Raw genomic sequence first — 12,943 nt, forward strand, 5'->3', positions numbered from 1 at the left:
GAAAACCAATCATGGCCTAAGCAATGCCATGTGTCTACAGGGACATCACATCCATTTGTTTATATAATATGCTCCTAAGTATAAAATTCCTAATATATCTTTTCATATAGGAATTAATGGGAGGTGACATCCTTACACACAACTGTCAACATCAGGGAAATATTAGCAATCTTAAACCAAAAAGTGTAACGGGGCTATGACCTCACTATATTTTTTATATAAAAAAAGCATCATGGCTAATTTCTAAAATTTTAAAACTGGACAATGACTTTTTAAAATGATTGAAGTGATGTCTGGCTGTGACTCTCGAACAATAAGAGCTATATGGCAGTATCACAGAAACTCGCACCTCATTATCTCTGAAGAGATGCTAACAATCCCTGTGGGTTGCAGAGATCAAATTCAAAGGGACCTATGCAAAGGCCATCTGCATTTCAGAACCCAGGCTGGCCTTCTGGAGTTTACTAATCTGCTAGGACAAAGAGCCCTGCAATCTTCCTTTCAAATCCTTAATGGTTGGAACATTAACAACCTCAGGAGCTTAGACAAAGGATACACACCCTTTGTCCAAGCCAAAGTGAAGAAGTGGGAGTCACGTAACATGACCTCGCCTAGCTGGTGGAACCTATAATATTGCCTCGTGGAGCTGCAAAGCTCAGTCTGCCATCTTTCCATCTACCAAGCATCAGCACAGAAAAGGGGCTCTGTCCAGGTTTGAATGCCTGGCCTCATCTACACTGTATCTACTGGAACTTCTGAACTATTGCCTACAATACTAAGACACGCAGAGATGAATATCTCATCATGGAAGTCATCGCTACTGGAAAGTGAATTATCCAGCATCAGATTTCAACCTGCCAGCCTCTGAGAAGGAATAGACCATTGGACTTTGATTCAATAATTATTTTCTCTGTCATATTTGTTCTGTAAATCTTTCTTTCTCTATCCCAATTTGTTATTGTATGAGTGAAAAGGAGGCTATGTTGCAACCCTCCTCCCATGTTTGAGTGTGGGCAAATAAACTAACCCTGAAAGTTCACCCCATCTCGAGTTTGCTGTGGGGTTATTAACAGAAAATTGGATCACACCAAAATTGGGAGGTTGGGAAAATATGCCACCGTTTATAAAGGCAGAAATCACAATCAAAGCACCTTTCTGTTTATGAACAGGTGGTGAGACAAGAAATCAGGGCTGTTTAAATCAAACCCCCTCCTGTTCATAACAAAAATATGAGTGTCACAAGGCCATAGAACTACATAAATTTACAGCAGAGAAAAAGGCCATTCAGCCCAATTGGTCCGTATTGTTTATGCTCCAAAACAGCTTCCATGCACCTGACTGCATCTTACCCTACATATCAGTATCTTCTTCTACTCCTTTTTCCATGATATTTTTATTTGGCTTCCTTCCCTATATTGTATATTGTACAGCATGCTCTCAAATTAGCGTCATCAACCCTCCAGGATTGGCCGGGACTCTCCGCGACACTGCTGTATGCAACTTTGGAGGAAACTCATCGAGACATTAAAATAAAATTGTCATTTTCTTTGAACATATTTCTTTACCAGTTCTAAAAGTATTGAAAAGATGGGGGGGGGGGGGGGGGTACTAAAAAGGCTGCTTGACTAACAGCCAAGCATCATCCAACTGGGTAATATTTCTTTTTGCTTTCCAATTGGCGTAGGAAGGCAAAGATGGATGCGTTGCCTACTAATGACTGGAGTATGGGGGCAAATCATGTGATAAAACCTCCGGGAATATACTTGAGCAGAGTCAACAACCCTAAATGGGATTCATCTTACTCAAACACAAATTGTAATACTACAGACCACAAATGAACATATCAACTACCAAAGCCATTTCAAAATGTTCAAATTCCTGTAAAAAGCATTGATACAGGCACCATCAATAGTGGAGTTTCATTTTAAGGTACACTAGACCAGTTCGGACAAGTTTTATTGGTATCCTTCATGTCCTTATTGTTTTGACCTTTGCCTGTGCATTTTAAAGAAGAATGAAATATATGATTAGGCCATTGTTTGTTATGACTCACACTTGGTGGATTCTAGCTCTGCTAGGCCTCTCTCACCGCCATTTTGCGGCTTTGGCGCGAGCGGCTCTTTTCCCGCCCGCTGGAGGCGGCAGGGGCGCATGCGCGGGCCGGAGCTGGCGCAGGAGGTAGCGGCAGGCAGTGCCGGTGCGGCTCCCGGGATTACCGTTCGACGACGACGACGACGACAGAAGGTGGAGCAGCGCCAAGAAGCCCTCTCCCCGAAAAGACAAACTTGACCGCCTTCCCCGTGCCCTCTGAGGGAGACCAGTCCATCTTACCCAGGATTTACTCATTACATTGCCCAGGAATTATTATCAGCCCTGTCTAAAATCATAACCACTGAGTGCAATGTGTGAAATAGATTTATTATAGCAGGTAGGTACTGCTCTTCCTCGGAGTAGGTTAGTGATGCACGAGGCCATGCCAAAGCCATACATCTACAGAATGCAACTGTATTTTAAGAGTTGGGGCGTGGGGAGAATCAGACAGTTGTGGAATTTTGAATGGGGTGATGGACAACTTAACGGAGGCCCAAAATATTTTAAGGGAGACGAGCCCTCTCACATAATCACAGCATTGATGGAAGCTATGTGGCATGTCTTTGCGCTAGCTCTCCAAAGATGTTAATCTAGCCCCACTCCCTCTCCCTCCTCCCCCTCGCTCCTTCCCTCCTCTCTGCTAGAGAGAAGCTCTGAATTAATATTGCCTCCTCCCTCTACCATCCCCATAGCTTTTAAAAAGTACTGGGAAATATCCTGGTTAAAACTGCAAAATGTCTAGGAAAATCTTGATGTACAGAGCTCTGTAGGAATGAAATGTTACCTGCCCTAGGAGCATCATGTCAGTGAGAGCAACATGTTCAATGCTGTTTTGAATTTGTCAATTGTAATTGTTTTTTGTGTCGCAGTGGAAGTGTAAATCCCAATATGTGAAGAAAATATGAACTGTAAAATAATTGCATTTATATAGTGCCTTTCAGAACCTCAGGACATCCTAAAGTGCTTTACAACCAATAAAGTACTTTTGGGATGTAATTATGCTAATGTACAATTGGGTTAAAGCAAACATACAAACATTTTGAGTAATTAGCTTTTTTTTCAGGCAACCATGTCAGTTGAGGCCTTGGAATTGAAAACATTTACTAATATCAACATGCACTACAAGAGTAAAGGTCGATGAGATTGGCAGGATATAAAAGAAACAGGAGGAAAGTAGTGAAATCAACAGTTTGGAAACCATGATGGAAAGTGAAATTTTACCCCATGAAACAACTTTATTTTTAACAAAGTCAGAAGAGGACATCATGGAATATTCTGTGGACCAGGGAGTTTCTGACAAAATGCACATCATCACATTGCAAGTAGTGAATATGGATGAGCACATCCAGCCTAGCCTGACTGAGGTCAACTTGATGACGATGCATCAACAAGGGATTGAAATGATTCCAAGTGGACTGAGGCAGGCCTTAGGCAGTGAGGGTGAGATCATGCATACTCTTCCACTCCCTGAAGGAGTGCAAGTTTTTAAGGTATGAAGTTAGAAACTTACTGCAAAAGGGGTTTTTAACCACATAATTATTCATCTTAAAATCCTTATTTTACATTTCAAATATTTCATAAGGTGCATTTATACTGCAAATTTTTAAATCATATACTTACAGTTTCTGTAGGGGTTCTCCTCATCTTGCCCCATAATTTCAGCAGAGTAAACTACTAAAAACAGCCTTTTATGCCTTTTCTCAAGAGTTTGAGCGTAGGAGGACCATGAGAACTCCAGGTGATAGCGGAAATTTGGCCCCACCTGACTCTGATTGAAACAGGGAGAAGGTATAGTAAATGTCTATGCTGCGCTCAAGAGGATAGCAGCAATGCACTCACACAGGTTTGGTGGTGAGCTGTGCTGCTCACACTGCTGCTAATGAGAAGCCTTTGGTATCTGCTATTGGCCGAACAAGGATTCAACCCTGGGGTGTCTGATGGCCAACTAAAGCCGAAAGGTGGCTGAGACATTAAACTCTGTTTCTCTCTCCACAGATCCTGCCTGACAAACTGTGTATTCAGCATTTTCTGTTTTTATTGAAGAAGATTCTCCTTGGGTGGAGATGTGTGTGAGGTTGACTTGGCTCTTGGCTGACATGCCAACAATGGAAAGTTCAGAAACAAAATCAGCCCAATGTGATAGATTGATAGTTGAACCAAGCAGGTCTGTGGTATTCCAGGACACGGTTGGTTGATTGATCAGTAACCTTGCCTTCTGTCAGAGCCTCAAGGTTACTGGAAACTGGTATTCTTCCCATGCTCAATAATTTGCAAACCACTGCCCTAATCAGTTGGGTAGTCCTACATTGACAGGCAGCAGAAACCTTGACGGTGTTTTATTGCTAGTTTTGGATTGTTTATCTCCACCAATATCCCTGCTCACGTTTGAGGGTTTCTATGACTTTCATGCCAACTTGTATCTAACCTCTTCAGAGTTAGGTGCACACAGTGTGACCCCACAGAGAATGAGTGAGTAATTTTAGTCTTCACCTGTCTTCAGAAAACTGACAGGATCAGGTGTAACATTGATTGAACACCCCGCCTAGTTTTACACTTCATTGAAGTCAATGCATGGAATGTAAAACCAGTGTTCCGCCCAATGCTGTATTGAACAAGCAAACGCTGTAAGTGTAACATTCTCAATAGCTTAGCTTGGAGACTTTAAACTGTTGTGATGATCTCCATGTGTGTCTGATACCCAACCAAACAAACAAAAATCACACTTCTCCAGGGTCAGGTTGAATCCTTACTCCAGATTTATTCTACACCAGCATTGGTGTGAAGTGGAAGCAGTTTCCTTGTTAACATTAAAGTTGTCTTATAAATCGACCCTAAGGATTTAATGTTTGTTGTGGAAATAAGGTCATCCTCCAGGGCTTCTTTTATTTCAGGACCTCTGGGCCTCCCCATTACTCTAAACAAAAACTGGTCCTGGCGAGATGAAAAATTTCCACCAGAAATTAAACTTGCTTGACTGCACCAGGCTGATTTCCCTGTCCTCTGATCGCCTGAGAGTTGTGTGTGCATTTTGCACTTACTGCGAAACCCAACCGTATTTTAATTTCCATGAGCGAGTGCCATGTATGATCACTGCGCCAATTCAGCATTTGGTTAAAATAAGTTGCAGGAAGGTTGGTGCTGCAGCAGTGTAAGGCAAAAGAAAACTTTGAACTATTGGCTGCTTTTTCAGGCAGCAGCCAACTCTCTTTGATCCTCACAATGCAGTGGTGTCCAAATTAGTCGTAATCAATGAAACATCAAGTTGCCCATTGACAGATCCTCCAATCCCAATGTGAAGGAACAGTTCAGAAATGCCTAACCACTAGTTTATCACAGTTCTAGGAGACACTGTACAAAAAAAAATTGCAAATCATTTTGCTTTACTGAAATTCTAGCAACTACTGAAGATATTACATTAAAATTTGTGTGGCTTTTAAAATTATATTTTGTGCATGTGAGGATACATCCTTGTCACTAAGGCATTGGTAAATCAAAGCGCCAAGATTCAAGTTATTTTGAAAGTACTTGATCAATGGTTGTCCCAGCCAGCTTTCTTTTTTTGGCTGACACCATCATAGATGTTTGTGTCCTGGAGTGCAGGGTCCTAGATTTTGATTAGACTTTTTACTAAAAGGCTACCATGTGGTCTTCTCCAAGTTTAAGTTGTTTATTGTGTCCTGTGATAAACTGGAACATGTGCTAAGAAAGTTACCCTGCAGGGTCACTTTTTCCCCCACCAATGAAAATTAGAGTATACTGCGAGCCCTGTACACAAACTGAAACTTGTATCTGTGCAATGCCTTTAGCATTTAAAAAAAAAAGGTCCCAAAGCACTTCACAAACACAAATTGTTATACAAATGGATGCTAAGCCATGGAGGGAAAGATTAAAAGTGACTGGATGTTCAATTGGGAAGTTGGCTTTTGAGTAAGTTTCATCACTTCTCTTTCCAACTTGAAAAAGGGAAGATGTAAGGAGGGCAATTGAAGAATGAGAGCCAGCTGGAACACCTGAAGGCTCTGCCGCCTGTGGTGGACAAACTTTACTGAAAGCCAGAGTTGGAGGACCAAAGAGTGCGGGAGGCGATACAGACACTGTTACCTTTAAATGTAGCTTAACCTGTACTAATAAAAGCACAAACATGAAGCAGTATAAAGGCTGTGAATAGGAAATCATTTCATTATTGCTGAATACACCGTGTGAGTAGGAATTAAAAAGAAACATGCATAATGGGAAAGGGAAATATGAACCTTTTAAAAATTATTTTCTAACCAAAGGTTTACATTGTAACCAATCTGTGTTATATATGCCATTAAAAGGTAAAATGTATTAAAGATTATGTGTAAAATTGGCTACTAAGACTTCAAACTTGGGGGATACCTGATTCTGAGCATTTTTAATTAATAAATAAATCACCCCACGAATCACAAATGTACCATGCATAACAATAGAAAAATTCTGAGTTCTCCTTGGAATTTAAATATTGAATAGCAGCATACAGGAGATTTCCATTTCGTAACATGCACCAATTTGTGTTTATGGCACGTGTAAGATTTTTTATGGCAACTGATTGGCCATTGCAGATTTGAGTGTAAATATTAACCTTAGTGTCTGATTAGTTGGGTGCAATGCCAGCTCGAACAAGGAAGAAGTTTATCTTCCTCAGACATCAGTACTGTTCTCTGGTGACATACATTAAAGCTGTGGTTTTGTTTGTATTTGTGTTCCTGCTTTAATATTTGTATTGATAACATCTTCGTTATTAGGTAGGGCCAAATGGAGAGATGCAGAGCATCGAGAGAGTGGAACTGGATGCAGCTAATCGTGGGTCAGAATACATAGGCACGATGGTAGATCAAGACCATGATCATCTTGTCAAAAAGGAGAAAAGTAGTCTGCAGTATAATATACAAGCTGGGAATAATACAGATTTGACTGTTTATGACTGTAGAGACAGACAGCCGGAAGGGCTAAGAGCAGATGTGACTGTTGAAAAAAATATTGGTCCTGCCATAACAACTAGACTTACCAAAATTAAAAAGAAAGGTTAGTTTTTGTTTGAGCGCATATATGTATATCATTTATTATTTGAAGTGTTTTTTTGTCCCTATCATACCATCCCAGTCAAGAGTGTGGGCACATCATCAGTTTACAGGTTCCTGCTTATTTTTTTTATTCATTTATGGGATATGGGCATCGCTGGCTAGGCCAGCATTTATTGCTCATCCCTAATTGCCCTTGAAAAGGTGGTGGTGAACTGTCTTCTTGAACCGCTAAATGATTAGTTACCAGGAGGCATGAAAGAAAACCTAAAGTGAGTTTGCCCAATTTTCCTCCCAGTGGGGGGAAACTGCTGATATTTTTAACAGAATTCTGAATACTCTACATCTATTCTTTGAATTGTGAACCTTGTGTTTCAGAGGAGCTTACACTTGTGTATGGGGCAAGTTGTGGTATTGGAGAAGGAGTTCATGTGCTCTGGTTAAGCATCTCCTTTGGGTTAAGAAATCTGACCAAAAGACAACACAAGCAATTTAAATGGTCTATCGTTCATTACTATAATATCATCACTGTTCCAAAACTGTTAATGCAGATCAGAATTCAACCAGATAGAGTGGGACTTCCTTCTTCCAATTTTTGAGAGAATGGCCTTCAGAGAGAATTTCTGGAAGTGAATCAGAATCCTCCACTTGCATTCCTTAGGCACCAATGACCACAGCCCCTTTACGTTCCCCGTCCATTGTGTGAACAGTTAGAGTTGGCCCCTCTTCACCCTGGCCCTACAGCCACTGGCAACAGCGATTGGGACAAAACCAGCTATTGGTGAATGCAGGCTGGAGAGGCCAAACATGAAATAACAGCTTACAGTGATGACATGTCACTTCTAGATTGACTCCATCACCTCACTGACCATTTTACAGAATACTAAAGAATGACTGGCTTGAGTTACAAACTGAACAGTTCAAAAATAAAAGACGTCTTACAGAGACCACCTCTGCATAAATGGAAATCTTACCCCTAATTATGAACAGGGATGAGTTTTAATCCTTGGGTTTAACCCCTACACTTAGGACCTTATACAGGTGTGATTAGTAATCACTTAGTGTAAACACAAATGCTGACCTAAACAGCAACGCAATCTGCTGATAGCACTCTTGGGTTATGGAAGCACAATAAAGATGACTCTACTGTCCTGACTCTTTTTCTGTTGTATTATCAAGGTTTCAGCCTAATCATTTTGTGACTTTGAAAGGCATATGGTTAAGTTCCTCTTGCCATACAAACAACCACAAATAGGCTAAGATGTTTATAACTTCACAAGCCCAAGGTGAGGACCTAGTCTGTTGAAACCCGCTGCTTACACTTGCCCATCTAAAGAGAATTGTACCCTGAAAAGCAACATTACTGTAGCACATATGGCTATGGTATGGAACCTTCCTGATAAATACCCTGTTTAGCCTACCTCTCATGCTCTAGCAAAAGATATAAAAGGAAATACACCATAATTGTGCTAAGGTTAACTAAGAAAGATCGCACTAAGTTTTGTGAGTATGGCACAACAAAGAACGCACAAGTGTGTTTAATCCAGAGCCAGGCAATAGACATCATTTTGGTAAAAGTAATAATTATATTTTGAATGTGTATGTGGAATACCAGAGGGTTTTGAGGGATCAGATCCACAGAACTGCAAATAGAAAAAGTCATAAGAAAGCTAATGGAACGCTGGGTTTTGTGGCAAGAGGTACGGAAAATGAAAGTCAAAATTTTTGTTTTACTTTTGGGATGTGGGCGTCACTGGTTAGGCCAACGTTTATTGCCCATCCCTAATTGCCCTTGTTAAGCATTTAAGAGTCGAACCACATTGCTGTGGGTCTGAAGTCACATGTAGGCCAGATCAGGTAAGGACAGCAGATTTCCTCCCCTAAAGGACATTAGTGAACCAGATGGGCTTTTATGACAATCGGCAATGGTTTTATGGTTATCATCAGACTTATATTGAATTCAAATTTCACCTCCTGCCATGAATGGATTCAAGCCCTAGTCCCAGAACATTACCCTGGATTACCAGTCCAGTGACTATGCCACTGCCTCCCCTGAAATGCGATTGGTGAATCTATATAAAGCTTTAGCAAGCCCACAGTTTGAGTGAAGTATGCAGATTTGGGCTCTACACTATAGGAATGATGTTCAAGCCATAGAGATTACAACACATTTGCTAGATTGCTACTTGGTATGAGGGAATGGGTGATATGAAGAAAGACTTGGAAAAATTGGAGTTATTTTCATTAGAACAAAGGTAATTTGTTGAGGTATTTACAATTCTGAAGGGATAGGACAGAGTAGATGGACACTGGTTCAGGGCTTTAGAATAGGAAAACATGGATGTAAAATTACCAAGTGAATGTTGACTTGTCAGTTGGAGAGTTGAAGGTGGGGCCAAACTTATGGCAGGACTTTACAGTAAACAAAGTTTATTTACTCAGCAAACTGCCTATTAAAAAAGAGTCTCAACTATAACAATAGAGCTCATGAGCAAAACCTCCTAATAGAAGCAGAGTTATTTCTCCAGCAAAAGTCACAATACAAATGATGTGTGTATAATTAACCCCATTCACTTATGGCAGGGATTGACGGGATTTACTCAGTAATCTCCATTCTGATCAGGAAAGATGTCTCACTCTGTACAAGCCATATGATTAAATGGAGGAGGACCAACTCAGACACCAAAAGTACCTCACCTCTGCCTGCTGGAAGGGATGCAGCCAAATTTGAACATCCCTTCACATCATCTCATCTTTTCTCCAAATCCTACTATTCTGGACAGTGATCTGAAAGTATAAAGATCATTAGCAGCAGTGAGATCCCTTTTGATTTCTATTGCTGCCTGATGCGTTGCCTTCCAGGAATTTGAGGGGTGCCTGATATGAGTAGATTAGCATTGCTGTGAGAAGCTGCGTTGACCAATGGCAAAGTCCTCCTACAATAAACATGTGGATCAAACATCTGTGGGGTTTTAGGTAAGTCAGAGTCCTTTCTGTACTGCCTCTGACTAGACTGGGTAATGTTCAAACTGTGTGGACCCCTTTTTGGAAACACACAGCACACCATTATAGAAGGAGTGGCAAGTTGAAATCACACTGCGACTTGCTCAGGTACAACAGGAATAGTGGCCCAATCCAACCACATTCACAATAGAAATCTAACTATCCTGCCTGACTGACCACACCCATTCTTGTGGCCATCCGGATTCTAACGTGTTTAAGGTTACTCTACCAATAAGCACCATTCTGACATTGGATAATATAATACTTAAATTAGGCAGTTGCTCCATGGGTATGCATCCTCCCTTTTGACTGCCCTACATATTCTCTACACATGCTACATTTTATGTCCAAGTACTAAGAGAAAAACCTGTTCCTGAGTGTTTTAAGTTAAATGAGACAATTATACATTTTAACTTAATATTTTATAATTAAGAGATGTGTTTTTGTGCAGCACAGATTCCTCACTGAGAATTAATCCCCTCAGCTCAATGTTCATCCATGAATACTGGTAAGCTAGTGTAAAACTCATTGGAGGTAAAATGCTCTGGGGAGTTTTGAGGTTGTTTTGAAAGATGTGACATAAATACAAGTTTTTTATTCTTTGAAATGCTTTTTTTATGACAGACGTTAGGAAGACATTTCAGTGTAAACTGTGTTCGTACACCTTTCCGCAACGGTCTAACCTAGACCGTCACATGAGAAGCCATACAGATGAGCGGCCACACAAATGTCATCTTTGTGAAAAGGCTTTCCGAACCATCACCCTCTTACAAAACCATATCAACACTCATACAGGTAAATGTGCTGGTTACCTTCTGTGTCTGCATATGCTACAGCTGTACTTTACTGACTGATTCAACAACTGGTCGTGGTAGTGCAGCCTCTCTTTATGGCAGAAAATTACTTGCTTAAAGAGTGGGTTGAAGAATCAGTGCTACAACCCTATCTCTGCCCTGTGGTTCCTGTGAGCTTGGCCCCCACTGTAAATGTGGGAACATAGAATTTACCCTTCTATATTGATCTGTTCCACATAAGTTTTTGTAATTCAGTAGATAGCACTTTCTGTCCCTGAGTCAGAAGTTTCTGGGTTTCATGTCCCACTCCAGAGACTTGAGCACAAAATGAAGGCTGGCGTTCCTGTGCAGTACTGAAGGAATGCTATCCTGTTGGAGGTGTCATCTTTTGATGAAACATTAAACTGAGCCCCTGTATGGCCTCTCAGCTGGATGTAAAAGATCCCATGGCACCATTTCAAAAAAGGGCAGGCATTTCTTCCTGGGATCCTGGCCAATATTTATTCCTCAAACAATATCACTAAAATAGGTGACCTTATTGCTCTTTGTGGGAACTTGCTGCTTGCAAATTAGTTGACACATTTCCGACATTACAACAGTGTTTCACTTCAAAAGTACCTCACTGTTGAATGTCCTGAGATTGTACAAATGTAAGCCATATAAATTAAAGTCTCTTGAGAAAAAGAAGCTTAGGTCATTTTGTCATTTTTGCAATTGTACAAGCGATGCAATGACAATTTTGTTATTTAAATGAAGAGCATGTGTTACAATCCCTGAATTTGGAACTTCAAAATATAAACTTCCAGTGAAGGACTGAAATGATCACACAACAAGATCAAGTTTTAAGACTTTTACTGTAACAAACAAACTAAAAGTAAAATTGATTAAACCCTATTTCAGTAGGCCACTTATACTTGTACTCTAAACTAGAGAGAAGATCTCCTATTTAACATTTAGAATGACCAAGAAGCCCCCTCCCCCAGTTATACTTTACTTTTCCCATTAAGTGGACACTTGATTCTCTAGGAACCAGTCCAAAGCTGTTCTCAGCTCATTTTTCTTTTTCTAGCCAGATAACTTTTACACTCCCCAACTCTGAACTGACTTTCACAGTGTGGGTTACCTTGGAGATCCCTCCCTCCTGCCAAAGCTAGGTGAGTCTTCCAGTTGCGTTAAACCCTCACAACCTTGGTCTCTTCAATTCGAGTACGAGCTCGCATCCACATTCTGCATGGTGAAAAACCAGGAACTTTTGCATCCCTCTCTGTCTCTCTTTCTCTCTCTCTCTTTGATTCTCTCACATCCTGCCTGTGAGTTTCAGTGATGTTTTTAGGAAAACCTGAAGCTTGATCCTACAATAGCATATGAACATATGAAATAGGAGCAGAAGTATGCCCCTTGAGCCTGTTCCGCCATTAAACAAGATCATGGCTGATCTGTTTTTGTTTCAAAATCCACATTCCCATCTACCCCGATAACTTTTAATTCCCATGCCTAACAAAAACCCATCCACCACCGTCTTAAAAATTTCAGTGGCCCTGCTTTCTGAGGCAGAGAGTTCCAAAGTCGCACAACCCTCTGAGAGAAAAATTTTCTCCTCATCTTTGTCTTAAAAGGTCAATCCCTAATTTTAAAACAGTGTCCCCTGGTTCTGGACTCACCCACAAGAGGAAACATCCTTTTCATGTCCACCTTGTCAAGGCTGTTCAGGATCTTTTATACTTCATTCAAATCACCACTCGCTCTTCTAAACTTTAGAGGAAACAAGCCAGTCTGTCCATTCCTCATAAGACAACCTGCTCATTCCAAGTATCAATCTAGTAAATCTCTTTCACTTCCTATGGACTCGCCCCCGCTCAAAGCACACCGCCAAGGCAATGTGAATTACATGGGCCTTGTATCCGGGTAGAAATACAAACCAGTTATTCTCTAGACAACAACTTCATTCTATCCTGGAATTAAATAGACAGTTTAAAGTATAACCGTTTACAAAACCTGACATTCCTAGCATCT

General features: G+C 40.7%; 1 protein-coding gene across 1 annotated transcript in view; it reads left to right on the forward strand.

Moving 5' to 3' along the window:
* The first annotated feature begins 3,290 nt into the window (after positions 1–3,290).
* The window catches only part of LOC144688288 (transcriptional repressor CTCF-like), a 42,874-nt gene continuing 33,221 nt past the window's right edge, over positions 3,291–12,943 (forward strand). Inside the window, exons 1-3 of the mRNA XM_078554720.1 lie at positions 3,291–3,581; positions 6,858–7,137; positions 10,761–10,931. Of these exons, the coding sequence (XP_078410846.1) occupies positions 3,291–3,581; positions 6,858–7,137; positions 10,761–10,931 (742 nt within the window). The remainder of the gene's footprint in view (positions 3,582–6,857; positions 7,138–10,760; positions 10,932–12,943) is intronic.

Source organism: Cetorhinus maximus, chromosome 13 (genome assembly GCF_964194155.1).
Source record: "Cetorhinus maximus chromosome 13, sCetMax3.hap1.1, whole genome shotgun sequence".
Classification (NCBI taxonomy): domain Eukaryota; kingdom Metazoa; phylum Chordata; class Chondrichthyes; order Lamniformes; family Cetorhinidae; genus Cetorhinus; species Cetorhinus maximus.